Source organism: Microcaecilia unicolor, chromosome 3, assembly GCF_901765095.1.
Source record: "Microcaecilia unicolor chromosome 3, aMicUni1.1, whole genome shotgun sequence".
Lineage (NCBI taxonomy): Eukaryota > Metazoa > Chordata > Amphibia > Gymnophiona > Siphonopidae > Microcaecilia > Microcaecilia unicolor.
In genome coordinates this window covers 294,265,807-294,292,809 of record NC_044033.1, presented here as the reverse complement: position 1 = coordinate 294,292,809, position 27,003 = coordinate 294,265,807, and the positions used below count along the sequence as shown (strand labels likewise).

The 27,003-nt window shown below is 45.8% G+C and overlaps 1 protein-coding gene across 1 annotated transcript in view; it reads right to left on the bottom strand.

Moving 5' to 3' along the window:
- Window positions 1-27,003, bottom strand: part of ITGB7 (integrin subunit beta 7) — a 342,955-nt gene that overhangs the window by 35,918 nt on the left and 280,034 nt on the right. Inside the window, exons 12-13 of the mRNA XM_030198181.1 lie at window positions 15,039-15,259; window positions 9,223-9,445 (exon numbers count right to left, since the gene is read on the bottom strand). Coding sequence (XP_030054041.1) covers window positions 9,223-9,445; window positions 15,039-15,259 — 444 coding nt within the window. The remainder of the gene's footprint in view (window positions 1-9,222; window positions 9,446-15,038; window positions 15,260-27,003) is intronic.

Genomic DNA, 27,003 nt, shown 5'->3' with positions numbered 1-27,003 from the left:
TCAACCTTAATCCAGGACAAAATCTCTGCCTACTTGTCTGACATTGCTGCCTGGATGTCTCAACGCCATCTCAAATTAATATGGCTAAAACTGAACTTCTCATTTTTCCCCCTAAACCCTTCTACCCTCTTCCCCCATTCTCTATCTCTGTTAATGGCTCTCATATCCTCCCTGTCTCCTTGGCTCGTAACCTTGGTGTCATCTTCGACTCCTCTCTCTCCTTCTCTGCTCATATTCAACAAATTGCCAAAACCTGTCACTTTTTTATCTTCAACATTAGCAAAATTCACCCCTTCCTTTCTGAACACGCCACCAAAACCCTTATTCACACCCTTGTTACTTCTCGCCTAGACTATTGCAATTTACTTCTCACTGGTCTTCCACTCAATCATCTTTCTCCTCTCCAATCTGTACACAATTCTGCAGCTCGACTTATTTTCTGCCAGAATCGTTATGCCCACACTAGCCCACTCCTCAAGTCACTTCATTGGCTCCCTGTCCGCTTCCATATACAGTTCAAACTCCTCTTGCTGACCTTTAAATGCATTCACTCTATGACCCCTCACTACCTCTCCTCTCAAAATCTCTCCGTACATTCCTCCCTGTGAACTCCGCTCTCTGAACAAATCTCTCTTGTTGTCCCCCTTCTCCTCCACCGCTAACTCCAGACTTCGTTCCTTTTGTCTTGCGGCACCTTATGCCTGGAACTGTCTTCCCAAACCCATACGTCTAGCTCCTTCTTTACCTGTTTTTAAATCTATGCTGAAAGCTCACCTTTTCACTACTGCCTTTGGCTCCTAACTGCTACTCATTTGCTCTCCTCCTCCCTGTTCCTCTCTACCTTGTAATTCCCTTGCCTGTAATGTCTTGTCTGTCTGTTTTACCTAGATTGTAAGCTCTTTGAGCAGGGACTGTCTCTCTATGTCAAGTGTTCAGCGCTGCATGCGTCTGGTAGCGCTATATACATGCTGTTAGTAGTAGTAGTAGATAGGCTTACCCTCTACATGATAATGATAAGCACTAATTGCACTAAGATGAACCCTTACGGAGTTGGTCTTGAGACCAGACTCTGACAAGTGTAGAAGGTATTCAAGCAGGGTCTGTGTAGGACAAAAGCGAAGATCTAGGGCCTTGCTGTCACACCAGACGGCAAACCTCCTCCATTTGAAAAAGTAACACCTCTTGGTGGAATCTTTCCTGGAAGCATCAAAATTCAGAAGACACCCTCAGAAAGACCCAAGGAAGCAACTTCTATGCTCTCAACATCCAGGCCATGAGAGCCAGAGACTGGAGGTTGGGATGCAGAAGTGCCCCCTCGTTCTGAGTGATGAGGGTCGGAAAACACTCCAATCTCCACAGTTCTTCGGAGGAAAAGTCCAGAAGAAGAGGGAACCAAATCTGACACGGCCAGAAGGGAGCATTCAGAATCATGGTTCCACGGTCTTGCTTGAGTTTCAGTAAAGTCTTCCCCACCAGAGGTATGGGAGGATATGCATACCGAAGGCCCATCCCCCAATGAAGGAGAACGGCATCTGACGCTAGTCTGCCGTGGGTCTGAAGTCTGGAACAGTATTGAGGGACCTTGTGATTGAGCTGAGTGGTAAAAATATCCACCGAGGGGGTGCCCCACGCTCGGAAGATCTTGCGAACAACGCCCATATTGAGCAACCACTCGTGAGGTTGCATAATCCTGCTCAACCTGTCAGCCAGACTGTTGTTTACGCCTGCCAGATACTTGGCTTGGAGAAACATGCCATAACAGCGAGCCCAAAGCCACATCTGAACGGCTTCCCGACACAGGGGGCAAGATCCGGTGCCCCCCTGCTTGTTGATGTAGTACATCGCAACCTGATTGTCTGTCTGAATTAGGATGATTTGATTGGACAGCCAATCTCTGAAAGCCTTTAGAGCATTCCAAACAGTTCGCAACTCCAGGTGGTTGATCTGAAGACCATTTTCCTGAAGGGACCAAACACTCTGAGTGTGAAGCCCATCGACATGAGCTCCCCACCCCAGGATGGATGCATCCGTTGTCATCACTTTTTGTGGCTGAGGAATTTGAAAGGGACGTCCCAAGGTCAAATTGGATCGAATTGTCCACCACTGGAGGGAATTGTGAAATTCAGTGGACAGCTGGATTGCATCCTCTAGATCCCCTGTAGCTTGATACCACTGGGAAGCTAGAGTCCATGGGAGTCACATGAACTGTGGAGGCCATATGGCCTAGAAGTCTCAACATCTGCCGAGCTGTGATCTGTTGAGACGCTCGAGCCAAGGACACTTGGGCTAGAAGATTGTCTGCTCTTGCCTGGGGAAGATAAGCTCAAGACGTCCATGTGCCCAACAGAACTCCAATTTCTGTACTGGGACAAGATGGGACTTTGGATAATTTATTACAAACCCCAGTAGCTCCAGCAGTTGAATAGTCATCCGCATGGATCATAGAGCCCCTGCCTCTGAGGTGTTCTTCACCAGCCAATCGTCGAGATAAGGGAACGCATGCACTCCCAGTCTGCGTAGAGACGCTGCAACTACCTCCAGGCACTTTGTGAAGACTCTGGGCGCAGATGCCAGACCAAAGGGCAGGACACAGTACTGGAAGTGCTGCATTCCCGTGCGAAATCAGAGATACTCCCTGTGAGCTGGGAGTACCGGGATGTGTGTATAAGCCTCCTTGAAGTCCAGAGAGCATAGCCAATCATTTGTCTGAATCATGGAAAGACGGTTGCCCAGGGAAACCATCCTGAACTTTTCTCGGACTAGAAATTTATTCAGGGCCCTTAGGTCTAGGATGGGATGCATCCCACCTGTTTTCTTTTTCACAAGGAAGTACCTGGAATAGAATCAAAGCCCTTCTTGCCCTGGAGGAATGGGCTCAACCGCATTGGCGCTGAGAAGGGCGGAGAGTTCCTTTGCAAGTACCTGCCTTGCCAAGCTGAAGGATTGAGCTCCCGGTGGGAAATTTGGAGGTCTGGATTTCAAATTGAGGGAGTATCCTAACCGGACTATTTGAAGAACCCACCAGTCGGAGGTTATGAGAGGCCACCTTTGGTGAAAAAATTTTAACCTCCCTCCGACTGGCAAGTCGTCTGGCACGGATACTTTTATTGCGGCTATGCTCAGCTGGAGCCAGTCAAAAGCCCGTCCCTTGCTTTTGCTGGGGAGCAACAGGGGCCTGCCTAGGCGCACACTGTTGACGAGAACGAGTGCGCTGGGGATGAGCCTGAGAAGACTGCCGAGAAGGCTGATTGTACCTACACTTATTAAAAGTGTAGGGAGCACTCTTCCTTCCCTGGAAAAAACATCTACCTGATGAGGTAGAACCAGAAGGCACCCGGTGGGAGAGATTGCCCATAGCGGTTTCCCGCTGCCTGCTGCATGATTTGATCAACCACTTGCTCGACCTTCTCACCAAGAATGTTATCCGCCCGGCAAGGGACATCCGCAATCCGCTGCAGGTCAGAGGCACGCAGCCATGAGAGTCTGCGCATCACTACACCCTGAGCAGCGATTCTGGATAACATCAAAAGTATTGTAAGCACCCCTGGACAGGAATTTACGACACACCTTCTGCTGCCTGACCACCTTCTGAAAAGGCTTGGCCTGTCCGGAGGGAGCTTATCAACCAAGCCCGCCAGTTGCTGCACCATGTTCTGCAAGTGAATGCTCGTGTAAAGCTGGTAGGACTGAATTTTGAAGGTGAGCATAGCGGCCTGATACGCCTTCCTCCCAAAAGAGTCCAGGGTTCTAGATTCTCTTCCCGGGGGTGCCGAGGCAAAGTCTCTAGAACTCCTGGCTCTCTTGAGAGTGGAATCCACAACCATAGAGTCGTGAGGTAACTGTGACTTCATCAACGCAGGTTCTCCATGAATCCGATATTGGGACTCAGCTTTCTTGGGAATGGTGGGATTACTTAATGGTTTCATCCAGTTCCGCAGAAGTGTCTCCTTGAGCACATTATGCAAAGGAACTGTGGATGACTCCTTAGATGGTGAAGGATAGTCCAGGACCTCGAGCATCTCAGTCCTGGGCTCATCCTCAGAAACCAATGGGAAGGGAATGAAAGAGAAAGAAAGACTCTTTGGGAGAGAAAGCTTTCTTTCTGGTGAAGGAGTAGGATCAGAGGGAAGACCACAAGACTCCTCAGAAGAGCAATACCTGGGATCCTCTCCTTCATCCCACGAGGCATCCTCATTGGTATCGGACAGGAGTTCCTAACTGCAGTCCTAAACTGGGCACGTCTCGATGCCGAGGAACCATTTCCTCGATGGCGATGTTGAGAGGTCGATTCCCATGCCGGTGGCGATGGAGCTCCCTCCATCGATGTCAATGGGGAATCGACCTGGGTGGCAGCCGACGCAGATGCTGCAGGTGGCACCGGCATCGAGGACCTCACCACAGGCATAGAGCCAGCCGCCGCTTCCAATGACGGTACGGAGGGTGCAAGCACCCCCTGCACCGGAGCAGACTGACGCAGCAACCCTTCCAGAAGACCTGGAAGAAGGATTCGGATGTGCTCGTCTAGAGTCGCTGTCGAGCAAGGCTGCGGGGTCGGTATAGGAATCGGCGTCAGAATCTGTGGAGGTCAAGGAGGTGGTACCGGGCTGCCCGAAGACCGACGCACCGACACCTCTTGAATGGAGGGTGAGCGTTCCTCCTGGCATTGGCGCCTCACGGGTGCCAAATCCTTGGATGCCCCGGAGCTCTCGGTACCTGCTTGGAAGGAGATCGATGATGATGCTTCTTCGCCTTCGCTCAATGCACGTCATCCATACTCAGTACCAACGAGGAGGATGTGGAATCCACACGTCTCCTCGGGGTCAGATCCGAGATTGGTCGGTCCCTTGGGGCCTGTGCAGCAGGAGACTTCGAGACAGGTGGAGACCCACTCGACGCCTCACTGCTCCCAGCATGTGGTGGTCTCTGGACAGCCATTACCTAAGCTCCTGAAGTTGATGCCATCCCCGGTACCGATATCGACGACGCCAACCTCAGTACTGATGTCGACGTTGATGCAGAGGGACTGGTTGAAGCTCCGAAAAGTCGGTCTCGAAGAGCTTGTCTCAACGCTTGTGTCCGCTTTTTCAGGCTAAGACACAACTTACATGCGTCTGGGCGATGGTCGGGCCCAAGGCACTGAAGGCACCATGCGTGGGGGTCGGTACCCGAGATCGACCGGTTGCACCAAGTACACTTCTTGAAGCCGCTGGGAGTCCTTGATTACATGGATGGAAAAATAGCGGCGGTGAAATCAAAATCCACAATTGTGGCTCAAGGAGGCGCACAAAAAGGAGAAAACGCAGCCGCAACGGAGGCGAACGGAAACTTAATCAGGCCAAAACCTAAGAGGGTGGGAAGATGGCTGCGCATGTGCGGTGCATGCGCCCGGCATGCCAGAAGGTTCTGGCAAAACTTTGTTGATTTTTGCTTTGAAAAATTGCCGTTCCTCGGGCCGCCATGGACGTCGACCCACATGTGAGAACAAGCAGCCTGCTTGTCCTCGGAGAATACATTTTCTACATCCTCCCAGTCAGCCTCCTATCAGGAGGGGGACACAGCAGTGCTTCAGTGTAGGCCTGTACTTATTGAGCATGCAGCCCTCGCTCTTCCTTAAGCTTGGGGCCAGTGTGGAAGGAGGTAAGGGGCAACAACAGCAAGACTGTAAGCAGAGACCAAAGTGGTGAAGGCAAGGGGAGATGAATTGCAGGCCATCTGAGGAGGGGGGGAGGATTTAAGGGGAAGGAAAGATTTTGGGCATATGATTGAAAATATTAAGGATTGCTTTTCAGTCTTGCTTTGACCGATAATACATTTTAAAAATCTTCTGACTTTGACCAAAAGTGACTTTCCTTGTATATCTCAAAGAACATGCTGGAATGTAAAGCACATCTCAAGAACAATGTGTGAGATAAGGCACATCTCAAGAACAATGTATGAGATAAGGCACACTCAAGAACAATGTATAAGATAAAGCACATCTCAAGAACAATGTATGAGATAAGGCACATCTCAAGAACAGGTTGAAATGTCTCTGAAGCCAGCTTGTGCAGGAGGGAGGCGGGGTATACTTGAGGTTCGGGAGATAAGCCACCTGGCCAGTGATTTCTTTACCTGAACTGAGAGTGTGTGACTGAATCCTCGTGTACATTCCTGGATAAGTTTTAGCTTAATAAAAAGGGGGCTTGTTGCAGCAGAGCTTTGAGGCTCATCTGTGGATAGACGCATTGTGCAGAAAAGACTTGTTCCTGGTCATATGGAGACTTCGGGCTTTCGCTGCAACGGGCCTCCCAGCTGATGAGATAAGGGCCTGAATGATAATTCCTGACCAGTGATGTTGTGAGTAATACATATATATATGTCTTTATTATTTTACTTTCCTATAGCCTTCCTTTAGTAATGTACTCGATTAGTGTGTGTATTTCTTAATCATTGTGTAGTTGGAACAATAATGACTTATACACTCTCCAATTAAAGTGCAAATAAAGAGTTTTATTTACTCAATACAAATCTAAAAGAATCTGTAGTATTTTATTTTCTAAGCAGTCTGTGGTGATTAAAGTGAGCAGGCTGTAATACCAGAGCAATGCACAAGGTCACCATTGAGGAAGGAGTTAAAGAAGGGAAGATGAGATGCTGGCCATCTGAGGGGTATAAGGAGAGAAAGGGGAGATGCTAGCTACCCGGGGGATGTAGAGAGAGGAAGGGAGATTCTGGATACTTTGGGGACAGAGAGGGAAAGGAAAGGTACTGAACAGTTTTGGGGAGGCTAAAGAGGGAAAGGGGAGATGCCAGCCACCTGGGGGGGGGGGGGGTGTAGAGAGAGGAATGGAGATTCCAAATACCTTGGGGCAGAGATGGGAAGGGGATAGAGAGAGGAAAGGGAGATGCTAGGCACCTGGGAGGGGGATAGAGAGAGAGGAAAGGGAGATGCTGAACTATGGGGTGGGGGCATAGGGCCTTGGGCTGCCCCAAAGGAGGCACACATGGCTGAAGGTTCACTTAAGGCATCTGATACTCTTGGACCAAACTTGGACATCTGGAACTTTTGGTTTGGTTTGACTGCAGCTGCTATTGGCGCCATGCTACACAGACATTGCCACCCTAGGTGACTGCCTATTCTGCCTAATGGGATGGAGTGAAGGCAGAGCAAGGGCAAGCAAAAAAGGCAGTCCTAAATTAAACTGCATAGCTATCTAGATTGTGGCTGAATATCATCGCTATCTATATACCTAGTGCTGGCCGTGGCTGAATATATATATTCTGCACTGCTGCTTCTGTGGTTAGGGATGCTGAATACACAGGGGCAATTTATAAGCTGCAGCTGGCATTTAAAACAACTGCGGATAATCTGTCTTCTAGCAAAAAGGGGGGGTGGTGGTGGTGTAATAAGGAGTGGAGAAGTGGCCTAGTGGCTAGAGTACCAGTCCTGAAATCCAGAAGTGGCTGGTTCAAATCCCATGCTGCTCCTTGTGATCATGGGCAAGTCACTTAACCCTCCATTGCCTCAGGTACAAACTTAGATTATGAGCCTTCCTGGGACAGAGAAATATCCAGTGTACCTGAATGTAACTCACCTTGAGCTATTACTGAAAAAGGTGTGAGCAAAATCCAAAAAATAAATAAACCAGTGTTTCAGCCTGATGGTTAGCTGTAACCAGTGGTGTGCTGGAGCAGGCTCGCAAGAGCCGGTTGTTTTTAAGAATTTTGGGAGCCGGTTGTTAAAGTAGGGCCCTCCATGGCTACTTTAACAACTGGCTCCCAAAATGTGGGCTTGGGCCCCCTGCTGAATTATCTTTTATTTTGCTGGTGGGGATGCTGAACCCCGCCAGCCAAGTAAATAGACTACTGCTGTTCCCTGCTCCTTGTTTCCAACTCTGGGCAGCAGGCTGGGACTTCTCGAGTATGTGAGAGAAGTTCTAGCATGCTGCTCAGAGCAAGATGTTGGGAGTGGTGGCAGTCCATTTATTGGCTGCCAGCAAAGGTATGCCTAGCGTGCCCGCACGAAGGGAGGGAGGAGAGAAAGGCAAGTGTTGCTCCCCCCCCACCCCGGCCACCCCTGGCCCTTTCAACTGCAGAGCTGGCTATGTCCGGAGAAAGAGCCTGTTGTTAAAAATTTACCAGCACACCCCTGGCTGTAACTATCAATATTTTTTCCTTCCTCTGAATAAAACAAGTCTTTGTAAGCACTTTTTTTGTGTGACTGTCAATTCAGGGGGAGAAGGAAGTATGGAATAAAGATAATTTTTCCACCAACCCTAGGAAAACTACCCTTAAGCCTGAGCCTGTGCACATTAAAGTTGGAAAACAGTCAATACATAGCTAGAGTATGTGGCCTTAATAACACAATTATGTTTCAGGTGTATTAGATAGGTTTGCCTACCCTGGGTCATCAATGTATGCAAATTTATCTAATGCTTATATATTATGGGATATCCTGATAGTCAGACTGTATAGATGTGCTTTCAAAAGACAGAATTGGAAAACAGTACCTACTCCTTAATTCTATATAAAGGGCTAATAAATCCGCATGCCCAATGTACAAACACATTTTAATTGAATAATGAGCTAATTAGCATCAACAATAGACTTTTTAACAAGCTATTAGTGGCACTAATTAGATTCAATTAACATGTATGTGTGTAAATTTAGGCATGAGTCAGAAAAGGGGATGTAGAAATGGGAGGGACATGGCAGATCGGGGGGGGGGGGCATGACTTTTAGTTACAGGCATAATTATAGAATAAGGGGATTCTGCACCTAAATATAGGTGCATTTGCACCACATTTTTGTTGCTGCAAATGGCTGCATCTAAATGTTGGTGAGATCTCTGGGCTTAAGCGCTATTCTATAAACTGCATCTAATTTTATAGAATACTGCTACATATTTTATTTTCAGCACTGATTTTTTAGGCATTTATAGAATTCCACCCCCCCCCCCCCCCCCCACCACCCAGTGGCCAAATTCTATGCAGCCAGAGCCAATGGCCAGACAATCCTAAACAACTAACTGTTATGACTGACCTTTAGTCAAACTCTTTGCAACTGGTGCCTCTGTACAATTTTCCCCAGGCAACTAAATGGCTATTCAGATGCTTCCTGCATTCTCAGTCAAAAGTCCCTTTCTATTAGTCCCATGATTGAGGTTCCCACTGTGAGATATACCCTTTTCCTCCCTCCAAGAGCTGGGTTGCATGGCTGGCTAAGTAGCTGTTACTAACTTACTTGTGAATCTGGCATGGTGTCATACAGTCTGGGCACTGCGTACACAGTTTCTCAAAGTAGCCATCATGACATTTACACTTGTTGCACTCACAGCGTCCATGCCCACTGCATACCACCCCATCCTTGGTGCACTGGCTTGTGTCCAAACTGCATTCGCAGGCAGTACCAGTGTAGTTGGCATTACAGATACAGATTCCACAAGAGCAGGAGCCGTGGTCTTCCCCTGATGAAAGGTGAAAACATACATAACATCATAGAATTTTTAAAATTTATTATTTTTGCTGTGTTAGCAGTAGCCAAAGGTCTACATTCTTCAAGATAATCAGTACAGTGGTAATATTTTGGTCCTAATGATCTTATAGTACAAGCCTGCCAATATTTAACATCTACTATTACACCTAGTAGCCTAATGGTTAGTGCAGCAGACTTTGATTCTGGGGAACTGGGTTCAATTCCCACTCCAGCTCCTTCTGACTCTGGGCAAATCATTTAACCCTCCATTGCCCCAGGTACAAATAAGTACCTGTATATTACATCTAAACCGCTTTGAATGTAGTTGCAAAAAAACACAGAAAGGTGGTATATCAAGTCCCATTCCCTTTCCAACTGCAACAATGTCACCTACAAATCCATCTACACAGCTGACTTTAGCTACCTGGATTCCAAAGGTGGAACTCAATCCTCCAGGCCATAAGAAACATTAACAATTATTTCCAGTTCAGAAAAGAACTAAAAACACATCTATTTAAGAAAACTTATGATTAAGTTCTCCTGATCTCCATCTACACTTCTTCCCTTGGCTCTCTAATATCATCCTATGGCTTTCAATACCATCTCTACGCTGATGAATCCCAGATGTACCTCTCTACCCATGAAATCTCAACCAGCATCCAGACCAATATATCAGCCTGCCTATCTGATATCGCTGCCTGGATAGCTCAATGTCATCTGAAACTTAACATGGCCAAAACCGAGCTTCTAATCTTTCCCCCTAAACTCACCTCTCCTCTCCCCCCTTTCTGTGGGTGGCAGTCTCATTCTCCCTGTCTCATCAGCTCGTAACCTTGGGGTCATCTTTGACTCCTCTTTCTCCTTCTCTACTCACATTCAACAGATTGCCAAAACCTGTCGTTTCTTTCTCTATAACATCAGCAAAATCCGTCCCTTCCTCTCTGAGCACTCTACCAGAACCCTTATCCACACTCTTATCACCTGTCGCCTAGATTATTGCAACCTGCTTCTCACCGGCCTCCCACTTAGCCATCGCTCTCCTCTTCAATCAGTCCAAAACTCTGCTTCGCGACTCATTTTCCGCCAGAGTCGCTATGCTCACATTAGCCCTCTCCTCAAGTCACTTCACTGGCTCCCTATCCGTTTCCGCATTCAATTCAAACTTCTCTTACTGACCTATAAGTGCATTCACTGGGCCGCTCCCCAGTACCTCTCCACTCTTGTCTCTCCCTACGCCCCCCCTCAGGTACTCCGTTCTGTGGATAAATCTCTCTTGTCTGTCCTCTTCTCCTCTACTGCTAATTCCAGACTCCATTCCTTTTATCTCACTGCACCACACGCCTGGAATAGACTTCCCGAGTTTGTGTGTCTAGCCCCATCTTTGGCCATTTTCAAATCCAGGCTAAAAGCCCTCCTCTTTAACGCTGCTTTTGACTCCTAACCACTACTCACTTGCCCTGCACCCTTTTATCCCCACCTATTTAATTCCCTTACTTCTTAATTGTTCTGTCTGTTTGTCCTATTTAGATTGTGAGCTCTTTGAGCAGGGACTGTCTTTTTATGTATGGTGTACAGCGCTGCGTATGCCTTGTAGCTTGTAGCACTATAGAAGTGATAAGTAGTAATAGTAATCCCTTAAATCATCAATTGTTCCCCAATGCACATAATTGAGCATCACATCGTAATCCCTCTTGTAATTGTAAGCCACATTGAACTGAAACTTGTTTTTGGATAATTGTGGGATACAAGATTGTATGTATGTATGTATAAATAAATAAATTTAGCTGGCCAGTAATGACTCCTGGCCAGTTAAATGGCACTTAGCCGGCTAGCCAGCAATATTCAGCGTTTTGAAATGCTCACAACCTTGAGGATACCCCCCCCCCCCCAAAAAAAAAGTCTGAAGGTCGGTTGGTGGGGATGAATGTCATCGACACACACTGGTCAGCAGTGTTGTGGCCCCCTGCATGAGAAGATATTTGATGGCTCTCCTTCAGCTCATTAGAATCCAAAGAGGGGCATGATTGAAAGGGGCGCCCAAGTTTTCCTGAGGACGTCCTTGCAGGACGTCCTGGCGAAGGGGAGGGGAAACCTGTATTATCGAAACAAGATGGGCGTCCATCTTTCGTTTCGATAATACGGTTGGGGATGCCTAAATCGCGAAACTTAGGTCGACCTTAGAGATGGTCGTCCTTACAGATGGTCCAGTGGTGTAGCCAGACCTGACATTTTGGGTGGGCCTGGAGCTAATATGGGTGGGCACTATGTATATAGGTATGATGGATTTCTAAGTAGTCTGCCCAACAGCTGCCCTGCATCAATATAAACCACATATATACTTAATAGAAAAACAGATATTTGTAATACAGTTACATTATCCCATATCTTAAACTTGACCAGACATACAGTAAGTCTGCAATAATGGCAAACATCTCAATACACATGACAGGATCCTGCAATATAATTACAGCAATAGCATACATCCTTCAAACTTTGCTTTATAACAAATGCCTGATTAAGTAAATGTTGAAGTCTTTTCACTTCCTCTAGCTCTACTCTATCTCCCTTCTGATGCTGACAAAATAAAATGACCATGGTTTAGTACATATCCTTCAACTTTACATTATAATAAATATATACGCCTTATTAAGCTGTATTAATCAAACATTTAAAATTTGGTAAATATACCTTTGAAGACTTCTTCCTTTTCTACCTACTATGGAATTTGTCGCATATAGAGAACATAGCTACAATGTTTCCTCTTATAGCTTTCCATAGGAAAAATGTATTCAAATTGGGGTAGCACCTCAATAATAGCAACACAAAATCCATTCACCTCCAGGTACTTTGTGAAGTAACAGAAAATCCTGCAAAGAAACTTCTTAGAGTCTGTGTTGCAAACCTTAACCAATTCTGAATACAAATGTCAATAACAGTACCTTTAAAAAGGCAGCAGTGAATACACACAACAGCAATACGCATCTCATTGGAAAGGCCAGACAAGTCAGACTCCTAGATCCCCCACACAAACTACATGCCAGCAAAATCTCTCACCTGCTGGATCACATGCAGAACACAGACCAACCCTCATCAATTATAGAATTAAGGACCAAAAATCAGAAATTGTCTTGTAGCCTGGCATCAGTCCTTCCCTTCCTTACCCCCCTATCCATCCTTGTAGCCTGGCATCGGCCTTTCCCTCAGTGGCGTTCCTAGAGGGGCTGACACCCGGGGCGGATCGCCGATGCGCCCCGACCCCCCGGGTGCAACCCCCCCCCCCCCCCGGTGCAGCGCAACCCCTCCCCCCTGCGAAAGGACACCCCCCCACCCCGGCGAAAGAACCCCCCCTCCCCGGTGCACGCCTCTGGGGGGGGGGTGCCGTGCACCGGTCAGCTTTGTTCGTTTCCATGCTCCCTCTGCCCCGGAACTGGTTACTTCCCATTCCGGGGCAGAGGGAGCATGGAAACGAACGAAGCTGACCGGTGCGCGGCACCCCCCCAGCGGTGTGCACCTGGGGTGGACTGCACCCACCGCCCCCCCTTGGTATGCCACTGCTTTCCCTTCCCTATCTCACCATCCAGCCCTTCTACTCTACCCCCACTATCCATTCCCATAGCCCAGCATCTGTCCTTCCCTTTCCCACCATCCATCTAATAACTAGGCATCTGCCCCACCCCTCCCTGCACGCAGCCTAACATTAGCCCTGTCCTACCCCCTTACCCATAACTCCCTAGTATGGCATCCCCTCACCCCCACCCAGAAACCTGCCCACATTAAATATAAAGCTTTTAAATAATAATAATATTATTATTATTATTTTAACCTGGGCACTGCAGAGACTTCCCCACCCAAAAACCCACCAACATAAAAAATACAACTTTTTTTAAAACTTGGGCATTGAGCCCACCCAAAAACACATTTAAATTTGTTGGTGGGTTTCTGGGTGGGCTCGTCACTGTCTAGGGGGGAAAACTCCTCACTCTCCCCTCCGCCCCCCCATGGGAGCATGCAAGGCATACCTTTGCTGGCAGGGATGCCAACTATCTTTCTCTTTTGATCTAGGTACAGGAAAAAGAAGATTTTATATGCTCCCAGGTTTTCAACCTAATTCATGTTTAATGTGGGAATATAAATGTTATAAATAACTTAAAACAAGTAAATAAATAGATAGAAATTCTGGATGTTGAGCACCTGAATCTCATAATATGATATCTGTTTTAGTGGCTCTTTCCAGGAGAAAAAAAAATCTCTGCATGAATACAATACGTGCCCACCGTCTCTGCAGGTCAAGAGTTTGTGTGGCTCTTAGGAAGCAGCCCAGAACAAAGCCACCTTCCCAAGACTATACATGGCCAGCTTGTGGCAGAACTGGGACACCAAAGAATTCCCTTTGGAAGTCCCTAAAATATGGTGTGCAAGCTTTGAAAAAAAAAAAAATGCACGCAGCAAGTTGTAATAAGCCCACTGCACTACATCCAAAGAAAAAACTTACACAATCTCAAAAGCTCATGAATAACATAATTTTGGAATAATTGGTACAAGAATATAATCCTGGAATGAAGGGCACATATGAATGTGGACAAATGTATCTCACAAAATAGTGCAAAAATAATGGCAAGGCTTATAAAAAGCCAGAACAAACAACAGAGGCACCACAGTGGAATTTTGGGCAGGGGAAGGAAGTCTTTAGTCCTTAAGGCTTGTGTGGTGGGGAAGAAGTATATCTTACAACATTGGACACAGGAACACCCACCCACCCACCTTTTAGTGTTCATAGTTTGAGCTTTTAGAGGCTTGAGATGCAGCTGTAAGCTTGAACTTAAGGGAAAAAAAGTTTTTTATGATTTGGGAGGTGTACATTCAAACTTTGTCTCTAAGGGACCGAAGTATGGTACTCATGAGCTACAGCTTTGATCAGATGGCCTATATATCTTTCCCATCTTTTTTAGAGGGTGGGGGAAGGGGGGATTGGGTTTGCTGATTAGGGATAGAGGGATTTGGGAGATTTAGGGGGGAAGAGAATGCAGGGAATAATTAATTTAGAAGGTTTGGGGGATATGTAAGGGAGGGGGTAATTTGAATGTGTGAGAGGCTATAAGAGCACAGGCATCCGGCACAATTGTTCTATGCATTTGATGCAGGGTTGAGGGATTTATTTTTGGAAGGGGAGAGTTGTATAGGGTTGTTATCTTTATTGTTGGATTCTTATTGTATCCAATTGTAGTTTGTTGTATACATTTCAATAAAAAGTATTCTATAATTTATAGTATTTTATAAATTAATGTGCACAATCTATGTGTAAATGTAGGGGTCATGTTACTGAATGAGGGGGAGAGGCGCCCACGTGTCTTTGTAAAATAAGAGTGTATTTGGCCTCTCAAACTAAGTGACTGTTATAAAATTGACCTTACAGATGCACGTATACAGTCACACAATTTTATAAAAAGCTTTATACAATTATCCCTTTTAGCTCATTTAAATAGAAGACATAAAAGTTAGACCTGGTTGAGAAATAGGCAAGGAGATGTTTCAAGGAATCTAGCTAGTCCTGTTGCTGTAATGACCTTGTAGTCTTCTGCTTTTACCTCCACACAGCAGCCCATTGTGCCTCTCACAGCTTGTGTCATCGCACTCGCAGAACTGCCCATGGTAGTTGTTGCTATTACAGATGCACTGGCCGCACTCGCACCGTCCCTTGCCACTGCACAGCTGGGAGCTGTTATTCCTGCAGCTGGCTTCCAAGTCTGAATCCTGGTGTTCCTTTTGCTCACATTCACACAGCTTTCCTAGGCGGTTCTTGCGACAGCTGGAACAGGAAAACAGCAGCAGAAGCATCACAGTTCCTTAAAATAAAGCCAGGACCAATGCAAGGATATTAGGAACTTTTTTGCACACCTCAATTATCTTTCACGCAGCAAGTTGTAATAAGCCCACTGCACTACATCCAAAAGAAAAAACTTACACAATCTCAAAAGCTCATGAATAACATAATTTTGGAATAATTGATCCAATAAAAAGTATTTGCATAACTGTCTTACAACCATGTTCTATAAACTTAGCACCTAATTTCTATAGCTGGCAACTGCAAGGGGGAGCAAACCTGGGAGGGGAGGATGGGTGGGACAGGGGCATGCCAGTTTATAGAATACTGTCAGTTACATGTGAGCATTTACACAAGCCATTCCCATGGCATAAGTGCTGGTAACTACAAGGTGCTAATGGCTACTTGCTAACATTCTATAATGATAATTACGTACGTAATTTCCCATCTGGAATTTATGCTTAGCACCCAGCATCCTAGCATCTAACTTTACATGACCTGTACATAATTGCCCCAAGTCCCATAGTAGGTGTTCCTTAGGAACTGGAAGGAAGTATAAAACCTAGACCTAGGGATGCTCCCAAGGTTTTCCTTCCTTCCACAAAGGGAGCCCAGTAACCATCCAGTGACATCAGTGGTGGGTTTTCCACTGAGGACCAAGACCTTGGTCCTCTGATCTAGAGATTAAGGAGAGTGCCTGCTTCCTCTAAGTGGCATGGAGTGGAGTAGAGTAGATGTCTAGGCTTGAGCAACAGCTAAATCCCAAGGCTCAAAGGGAGAAAATTCTATAACTGGGCCTGGTAGGAGCCTATTCTAGAAAGCAAAGTAAGCACCTACTTTCCTTTATAGAATACTATCGCTTATCATTTATTAAGCTTAATATGCTGCTTAAACTGTAAACGCAAAACAAAGTGGTTTACAATAAAATCATAAATATAATAAAAGAAAAGAACTCCATTAGAAAATGAAAGTTACACACATTCCAACAGGTCAGATAGAAAAAAAAAATACATTCATTTTGACCATACTTGCTATGTCCCTTCAAGCCCTCACCAGAAGTTAGCTATTCTGCATATACAAATGCCTTCTCAGGAAGATAAATCTTTATTGCGAAACAAAACTTAGAATATGATTTCTATAACCAAAGTTGTTAGTGAAAAGCTTTCCATAAGGCTAGTGAAAGGAAATTCAAAACCCTAGTTCTAGTAGATTCCCATTTAGCTGAGAGGGGCCCGAAAGTACTAATCTATTGACGTTAAGAGAACAAAGACTGCAAATTGATGTATATGGTTATAGTTTATTGAAACTTACTATACTGCCCAAGCTAACTTGCAGAACTGGGTGGTTTATAGACTAAAATAACCAGGGCTTTTTTTGAGGGGGTACTGAGTACTGGCACCTTTTCCATTGTCTGCTAAAATTGACCCATGGACCCCAAGTTTTAATGAAAGAACTCAGGCTCTACACACCAATTCTGCCTTGTCATAGATTCTGTGACTGGTTGCAGGGGGGCTGGCTATTGTGGGGTGGGTCCCTCAGTGATCACCCCACCCTTGAAGGGTGGCCTAGCATTTGAGCACCGGTACCTTTTTTGCTAGAAAAGACGCACTGAAAATAACAGAGTTGGAAAGGAACTACAATATTTGGTATCACAAGAGAAGCAAGATATGCAGGTATGCCATCATATAATGCTTTATGAGTTAAGTATTTTGAACTTCATTCTTGATTCAATAGGTAACCAATGGAGTTCTTTAAGCAATGGGGTTATATGATCTCGGTGGTTGGCCCAACAAAGTATTCTAGCTGCTGTATTCTGTAGTATCTGAAGATGTTTTAAGCAAATGCCTAGTTAATCTCACATACACGATATTACAGTAGTCATAATGAGAGTTTATGAAAGCATAGAACAGTGTTTGAACAGAACTTTGTCTAAGTAATTCCAAATTGCTCTTAATTTTTGCAAAAAGAAGAATTCTATCTTCATCACATTGGAAATCTGTTCTGTGAATGAGAAAAGAATCCAGTATAACTTCCAGATATCAAAAAGATGAAACAGCTATAATCAATTTATCAAAAAGCACTGGGTTTAAAGAAGGAGGTGAGGAAGAACCCAAAATCCAACATGCTACTGTCTTTTCTGGCTTAAGGACCAAATGCTTTAATTGTAGTGTCACAATCGTCGACATCTGTGCCTTGCTCGTCAGTGCCATGCTCCATCTAGACCCATTAGATTTACCTGCAGTTCTTGCTAGTGATCTGTGGGGTCATTGTGGGGTGGTGGAAGCTAAGCTGGTGATGTCATCAATGCTGAGCCCTACTTAAGATGGCCTCTGTGTGCACTCAGGGTTCTGGCAATAATCCTTGATTGACCTCAGGTCTGCTTGAGGCTCTGCTAGTTCCATCTGCTGTTTCATTGTCAGGCCGTGGCCTGAAGCATTGCTGCAGCTTTCTGCTTCTTGCTCTGTTCCAGTGAAGCCAGCTTCCAAGCCTTGAAGTCCTGAGAGCAGTGGCGTAGCCAGACTGCCAATTTTGGATGGGCCTGAACCCAAAGTGGGTGGGCACAAAATTTTCTCTCTACCCCCCTCCCCCAGCAAAATTTAGTCATGCTAATCAGATGCATTTGTCACACAGGGTAAAGTGCTGCTTTTCAGTGCATCAGATTTCAGAAAATTTATTTAATAGCCTAACACCCTTTTCAGTGAGCTTTCAGAGGCCAAAACCTCCTGCCTCAGGTCAGTATAATGCTGTTACGGTATCCTCGCCTGACCTAAGGAAGCAAGTATTGGTCTCTGAAACTTCATTAACACAGGTACCATATTACTTTATCCTAAATTAAAAATAAAATTATTTTCTTTACCTTTCTTGTATGGCCATTTACTTTTTCTCATTGTGTCGCTCCCAGTCTCTAGATTCTTCTTTCCTTCGTTTTCGCTTAACTCTTCTGCCACGGTTTCCTGGCCATTTCTCATTTTCTCTCATTTTTCTCTCCTTTTTCTTTGCTTTCTTCAATATTTTTCTGCCTCTCTCTCTCTCTCTCTCTCTCTGTCCTGATTTAATTCATTCTTACTATCCATTCTTTAATTTCCTTCACCTACTTATGGCTTTTCATCTTTTTGTCACCCTTATTCTCCCCATGCCCCTTCCTCTTATTCTCCAGTCTTTCACTACTCTCCTTTTCCATCCAGCAGCTCTCTTCTTTCTCTCCCCATCCTTCCAGTCTCCCCTCTCTCTCCCCATCCACTCCAGTAGTCTCCTGCATCCTTCCGTCCAGTGTCACCTCTTTCTCCTTACCCTTCCATCCAACGTCTTCCCTCTTTCTCTCCCCATCCTTCCATCCATCTACCCTCTCTCCTGATCCTTCCATCTAATGTCTCTCTCTCCCTCTTTCTAACCAGTGTCTCTGTATCACTCTACCCTTTTCTGTTCAGTGTCCCTTCTCTCTCCACATCCTTCCAGTCTCTCCCCTTTCTCTCTGAATCCTTCCAGTCTCTCCCCTTTCTCTCCCCAACCTTCCATCCAGAGTCTCTCTCCCCATCCATCCATTTTCCCTCTTTCTCTCCCCATCCTTCCATCTGTTTTCCCTCTTTCTCTGCCATCCTTCCATCTGTTTTCTATCTTTTCTCCCCATTCTTCCATCTGTTTTCCCTCTTTCTCCCCATCCATCCATGTTTTCCCTCTTTCTCCCATCCTTCCATGTTTTCCCTCATTCTCTGCCATCCTTCCATGTTTTCCCTCATTCTCTGCCATCCTTCCATCTGTTTTCCCTCTTTTCTCCCCATCCTTCCATGTTTTCCCTCTTTCTCCCTATCCTTCCATGTTTTCCCTCATTCTCTGCCATCCTTCCATCTGTTTTCCCTTTCTCTGCCATCCTTCCATCTGTTTTCCCTCTTTTTCTCCCCATCCTTCCATCTGTTTTCCCTCTTTTTCTCCCCAGGGGCAGTGACGTAGAGAAGGGAGGAGCCTGCGAGCCAGCAGCCAATGCCTCAAGGCTGCCAAGACAGTGCCTGCCGGTGCCGCGCTTTTTTTTTTTTAACATTTTTCGTCCTTAGCGCCGTTAGCGCTTCTTCTTTTTGTAGCGCCGGCCCTGCTGCTCAACAGGAAAAGCAGCAGTGGCCGGCAATGGGAGCTGGGGCTGGCGCTGGGCGGGCCTGGGCTGAAATTGGGTGGGCCTGGGCCCAGCCAGGCCCACCCGTAGCTACGTCCCTGCCTGAGAGTTACTTGCCCTGGCTTCAGCTGAGTCCCCAGTCATCCACAGTGAATCCCTGGTTGCTGGCTGCAGTGAGTAGGCTCTGTGCTGAGTTTTGGACTGTGTGTGCTGGAAGCGCGGAGGCATCCGTGTGGGCTGTTCCTGGTTCCTGTAGCTAACAGCACTGTGCCTATGTGTGTCTTTTGCCCTTGGAGCATTCAGCTCGGGCATTTCAGAGACTATTACTGACCTGCCTTCCCTGGGAGCATTGGCTTGGGTATTGTTTGCTAAACCTTGTTTGCCGACTGCAAGCATTGGCTCAGGCATTGCTTTGCTTATAACTGGTTGCCCTGGGAGCATTCGGCTCAGGCGCATCAGTGACTGTTTGTTTTCTTCTTTGCCTTCAGCGAGCAGAGTGGACCACTCAAGTTCCCTATCCACTGTGCGGGTCTACAAGAGACTATTTTTCCTTTGCCCTACTGCTGCTCATCTATGGCTTCTGAGACAGCTTGCTGCGGAGGGCCTGTGCCTTACATGAGAGCCCTGGCAGAATGAACCTTTATCTGACTGCCAGCGGTCTCACCGCTTCCAGCTAAGCGGTACTGCTTTCCGTTGCCCGCCAAGGCGGGCCTTTGACTAATCTCTAGTGCTCTTGTGTTTGCTTTCCTTGTACAGCTAGGCTGTTCTTACTATTTGATATTGTATGCTTAATGTTTTGCTTTGCTTTAGCTAGTGTTAGGATGTGCAGCTAGGCTGCATTTTGTCCTCTCTTCTCTTACATTATTGCTGAGCCGTTTGTTTGCCTTTTGCCTTGTGTTTCTTTTGCTGCCATTAAAGCTACCTTAGTTCACCTCCATTTGCAATCCAGTCCAGTTCTTTGGGATACGCTTGTTTCTATGGGACTCCGTCTACCCAGAGGTGGTTGAGTGATTATCACACAGCTACCCCTGGGCCAACGGCTCAGAAACGTCACATGTAGCCAGTTAGCTACTTCACGAAGACAGTGTTGGAGTGGTACAATATCTAAAGCATCAACAGTAGTACAGTGAACCAAAAGAATGTAATCTGCATACGTGTAGGCACTGATCCCATAAGCAAACTTAAAATGAGGTTGAATAAAAGAAGAGAAAGTACTGACCCCTGGGGTACCCCACTCAAAAGAGGGAAAGTAGCAGAAGATGAAGAGTTGGATGACCCTAAAATTACGGTCCTTGAGGAATGAAGAAAACCAATTCAACACTGTTTCAGTGATGCCAACGGATACTAATCTCTGCAGCAGAAGAGAATGATTTAAAAGGTCAAAGACTGCAGATAGATCCAAGGACACCACCCCCGCAATGAAGTCTGTATCCAGCTGTTTATGAAATTCATTCACTAGTGTAAGTCACGCCCCCCGGGAACCAACCATACCCTACCTTTACCTTAGTCCCAGTAGTCTATGGCTTTACCTGAGATGTTGCTTTCTCTTGGAGGATGGTCTCACACAAAGAATAGGAAAAATAAGGAAGGAGAATGGGTAGGGAAATATGGAAAGCTCGACGAAGGAATGAGGTAAATTTTCATTTTTCCTTAAGTTAAACAAAAACTTCAGTAAAACTCAAGAACACGTAGAGGGCCATAATCGAAAGGGACGCCCAAGTTTTGCTGAGGACATCCTCGCAAAACGTCCCGGTGATGGGGTGAGGAAACCCGTAATATCGAAACAAGATGGACACCCATCTTTCTTTTCGATAATACGGTTGGGGATGCCCAAATCCTGAAATATAGGTCGTCCTTAGAGATGGTGGTCCCTAGACTTGGTCGTTTCTGATTTTCGGTGATAATGGAAACCAAGGACGACCATCTCAGAAACAACCAAATGCAAGCCTTTTGGTCATGGGAGGAGCCAGCATTCGTAGTGCACTGGTCCCCCTGACATGCCAGGACACCAACCGGGCACCCTAGGGGGCACTGCAGTGGACTTCAGAAATTGCTCCCAGGTACATAACTCCTTTACCTTGTGTGCTGAGCCCCCCAAAAACCACTACCTACAACTGTACACCACTACCATAACCCTTACGGGTGAAGGGGGGCACCTAGATGTGGGTACAGTGGGTTTTGGAGGGCTCACATTTTCCACCACAAGTGTAACAGGTAGGGGGGATGGGCCAGGGTCTGCCTGCCTGAAGTGCACTGCACCCACTAAAACTGCTCCAGGGACCTGCATACTGCTGCGATGGACTAGAGTATGACATTTGAGGCTGGCACGACATATTTTTAAAGATGTTTTTTGAGGGTGGGAGGGGGTTAGTGACCACTAAGGGAGTAAGGGGAAGTCATCCCCGATTCCCTCTGGTGGTCATCTGGTCAGTTTGGGCACATTTTTGTGACTTGGTCGTAAGAAAAAAAGGACCAGGTAAAGTCATTCAAGTGCTCGTTAGGGACGCCCTTTTTTTCCATTATGGGTCGAGGCACGCCCAAGTCCCGCCTTTGCTACACCTCCGACACCCCCCCATGAACTTTGGTCGTCCCCGTGACGGAAAGCAGTTAGGGGACGCCCAAAATTGGCTTTCGATTATGCTGATTTGGGCGACCCTGTGAGAAGGACACCCATCTTCTGATTTGTGTCGAAAGACGGGGGTCCTTCTCTTTCGAAAATAAGCCTGAAAGTTATAAGCAAATGTTTTTTTTAAATGTTTTTCTTTCTAGTACCCTAACTGGCCAGTGTACAAACTAATTTGTGCAGCAAAGACAATATCAGATAAGTAACTTTAAACTTTCGCTCAATAAAAACCTAAAATTTACATCAATGTATTCATGCAAATGAACTGACACTTTGTGTAATTATTTTCTTTCAACAGGTGTTTCAGGACTCCAGGATCCCTCCTAGGTAAGTAAAGCTCAGTTTTTATTCTCCTTTTTGTCTGTGTCTTTTGTCTGTCTGTCAGTCTGTCTGTATTTCAACTTTATCTCACCAACCTTTCTTTGGGCCCTGTTTACTAAGCCGCGCTAATGCTAGAGACACTCATCTGCCTTCACTTTTCTTTCGTTGGAGCTCAGCGATTCCTTTGCTACTCCCTGATTTTACCAACTCAGAAATGGAAAACCTTAACTGTCTTGGGAAAGCTTGCAAGATTATGGGCCCCCAGAATTTTATAGTCCCAACTAGCACCCTCCCTCAAAATGACTTATGCTACACAGCAGAACTTTCAATTTGAAATTTAAAGCCACCTTTGCCAATTTTTAGTGCTTTAGCAAAAGTCTGCTTAAACTTAAAAAGTGCTACTCATTTTCCTAGCAAATGGATTGTTTACATTACCAATCAGCTTAATCCCAGAACCTCCACTCTGGGTCTGTAATATTAATAAAATGTATTATAACCCTTTATTTGCTCCCTTGCTTCTCAATCTAGAAAGAGCAAGTCTCTCAAGGGAAACCCCTCTCTGCTCTATTTAAATTATCTGTGATGTTGATGGAACTTTCCCAGCCATTGACAGCTGCTTCACTGTGCTGTGCTGCCTTTCTGTCAGTACTGCCTTCCTGACATTCTGATGGTTCCTTGTCAGAGCCAAAATTAAAAATCCATACAGGAGCCTCAGAGATACCGTTCCTTCAGTATAATTAACAGTCCTTACAGTTTTAACAGCTTCTGTAATCTGACCAAGGATATTAAACCTGACCTTGGCCTGAATTTTTAAAGTCCTCTTACATGACGTCAATTCAAACGCACTGAAGCCATAATAAACCCATGGCCTTCATAGTTAATTAACTAATTCAATCACACTCTTTTCATACATTCATTAAATATAAAATTTTCACTAAAATACTCCCTTTTAAACCTTGACTGACAGACGCTACCATACACTCGTCCCTCTCAGTCAAGGCAACCCTCCCAACTGCCTAACAATGAGCTAGAAGTGACCAGCTCATTTGCATGCAATTTCCTTGATGCATGCCCATTTCTTACCGATTCCCTAAGGAATCGGTAAGGGAAGGGCTTTAACGTTTTATTTAGTGCATCTAACCCTCAGCAGTTTAGAATCCTGCACGGGTCTCTGACAGAAACCTGCTTGCAGCTCTGTCAAAGGTCCGGGCACGTGCTGCATTTTTTAAAAACTCAAACACAAACTTTTTTCAGAGAACTCCTGACAGTGCAAATAAAGAAAACAACTGTCCCTTACCTTTAGCTGAAGTCTCCTTCTGCAGCACTTGCCCAATCCCAATACACAACCACCTTCTGCTGCACGGCTTTTCTCTCGAGCCAGCAGCCACAGATTTGATTTTCCTCATGAGCCGGTAGCCTCTGACGCTGTTTCCATGGCACCAGCATGCACACGCGCCCAGCCAACCCAGCCCGAACTGAAACCGGCTCGCTAAAAATTTTCAGGAGGCTTCCCAGAGTGCTCCCCAACTTCCTCCTACACAAATCGCTGCCACTGACTGACTACTTCCAGAACCGGCCCAGCTCTTTAGATCAGGCCGGCTCCAGTGCAGCCCCAATCCTTGATACCTCTGTGTATGCGCAGGCCCAGCTCAACTTGCTCTCTCTCCCCTTGCACAGCTGCCATGCATGCAAATGCCCTTCACATATGCCATGGCTGCCTGTCACCTCAGTGCTCCCATTGCATCCTGAGACTGCCCTGCTTCAGCGACTGCGGTCCTGCAGTCCACAGACCTCGGGCCTCCCAATGCTAACCCAAATTACTCCCAGATCTGCTCTGCAGCTCTCCCTGCAGCCTCCAGCCACCGCAGAGAGCATCAGGAGCTCATGCACACCCCCAACTGGAACACAGATGGGCCCTATGCTTCTCTAGGCATTTAAAAAACATTTTTAATTAACCCACTGGGTTACACTAGGGTAACAGTGAAAATTTGTACCTATAATTTAGGAACAAGCACTTATATCAGCCATATGTGTGCCTAAGTGCTGGAGATTTGTGCATAACGTATAGTATTTTGTGAGTTATGCGTGTAAGTGTGAGTCCTTCCCATACTCTGCCCAGACTCCGCCTACATGAACAGCCACCTGTAAAATATTCACTATGTAAGATGCACCTGTATTTTCAGAATAGTGCTTAGGTTGAAGTTTGGCATTTACACAATGTGTGACCCTCAAATACAAAGGCAGCCACCTTCCAGTTACAGCTATTCTAGATCGCAGGGGGGAGGGGAGAGAGAGGAATGTGTTGTCCCCCCCCCCCCCCCCCAATCCACCTCAGGCCCCTTCCCCAAAATTGTATGGCTGGCTATGCCCGGAGACAGAGCTCGTTGTTAAAAATTTTCCAACACACCACTGAGCTGGTCCTTATTTCTACTTCCCCACTACCCCCAATGATAACTACTGCCACCATCCCCAACTAGAAATGTTGCAGATCTGCTTTTCATAGGTTCTGTTTTTTACATGGTTTCTGCGTAGCATATTTGTTTAAGAATATTTTATATTGCATCATTATTAATAATGAAACATTTAGGATTTTATTTTTGTTCAGCTGTGAATTTTAGTGTTCAGCATGTCACACACATGAACATCATCTGCAAGGTGTGTCACAACAGAAGAAAGGTTGAGAACCACTGCACTAAAGAATAATAGCTTAAGTCATCAGTTACATGCCAATGTCTAGGTGCACCCACTTACGCCATGTCCACTGTTCCCTCTAAACTGAGTGGGAGTCCTCTAACTGCATTGCTGCCAGTAGGAGGTGGTGCTTCAATATTGTGGGGTTCTTTTTTAATGCAATTTTCAATAACATACAAGAAATTTCCTCATAATTAAGAAATAGAAAACACAAGAGAATATAACAAAATCAGAGGGTAAACACTCCCCATTGACAGAAAATAGAAATAAAGGAAACAATCGTTATCCTCTAGGCTTAAATCAGTCCACAAAATAAAACCAAGAAAACACATATATGGAGATCACAAAGGAGAAATGACGTCTTACCTGCTAATCTGCTTTCCTTTTGTCTCTCTAGACTGGCATAGATGGGTTATGCAACCACCAGCAGATGGAGATTGAGAATACACTGAACTTCAAGTAAGTGTATATGTGAGCTGTGCAGTCCCTTTGAATTTAGAAATCAGTCTATGAATAGCAAAGCAGAACAAGCAAACAAACAAGACCAAACTGCAAGAGGAGACAGCACTAGAAACTGCTAAACCACTATGTGCTCCACCAGGAACCTCACATGGGAAGAACCCCCGTCTTCCTGCTGTGTCACTACCAAGGCTGATGAGAATACTAGCACAGCTGAAAAACAGACCAAAGTCAAGGACAACTGCCACTATTGGCCTGCCTTTACCAGCCAGAACAGACCATGATCTGTCATCATTAAGTTCTATAATCCCTAATTAAAACAGAAAGCAGAGAGCATTCTCTTATTATATTTTTGGGTTTTTTTCTTTTCTATAATCTCTTGTGATTTCTTAAGAAAGACTCATGATAAGTAGCCATAATGCTGAAAGAATCCATCTATCCTGCCACTCCCCCTCGTAGACCCATCGAAAAAGATCACAATAGGAACTCAGACATAGACCAACCCATGCCCGAACACTAAAGACAACCTAGGTGGGCTCTGTGCCGGTCTAGAGGGACTAAAGGAAAGCAAATTAGCAGGTAAGACCTAATTTCTCCTTCCTCAGTGCCCCTCTAGACTGGCACAGATGGGAAGTACCAAAGCAATTACTTTATGGATGGAACCCCCAAAGCCTGGATTCCAACATGAGAGCCCCGAAGACTGCATCCTGCCTAGCCTGAACGTCCAATCTGTAGTGACACGCAAAAGAATGCAAAGAAGACCAAACCGCTGCTTTACAAATGTCGAGAGGCGCTACCAGTGAATGTTCAGCCCAAGAAGAGGCTTGAGCTCTGGTGGAGTGAGCCTTCAAGAATTCTGGAATTGTTTTGCCTCTGAGAACACAGGCTGATGCAATTGCCTCCTTAATCCACCTAGCAATAGTAGTTTTAGAGGCTGCTTCTTCCTTTCTAGAATCACCAATCAGCACAAAAAGTCCGTCCATGCACCTTAACTCCTGGGAAACCCAGAGATTATGCTTCAGCCCTCTCTGGAGGTCCAAACAATAGAGCTGTTGTTGCTTCGCTGTACCCAAGTTATCTCTAAGAATCAGAAGAACCACTGACTGATTAACGTGAAACGGCAATGCCACCTTGGGAAGAAAGGACGGCACTACATGGAGCTCCACCTTGTCAGGAAACAACAACAAAAAAGGGTCCCTACATGAAAGGGCCTGAAGCTCTGAAATCTGGTGAGCTGAAGTCAAAGCCACTAGAAACACCGACTTCAAAGTAAGATCTTTGAGAGAGGAACCTGATAAAAACTTGAATGGGGCCGAAACCAACATCAATAGAACCAGATTAAGATCCCAATGTGGCACCACTGGCTGCACTGGGGGCTGCAGCAACCTAACCCCCCAAAGAAAGCATTGGACATCAGGATGAACAGCTAGCGGCTTCCCTGCTAAACAGCCGTGAAAACAGCTGAGAGCCACCATTTGCACCTTAAGCAAAGACTAAGGCAGGCCCCGAGCCAACCCAGCCTGTGAAAAA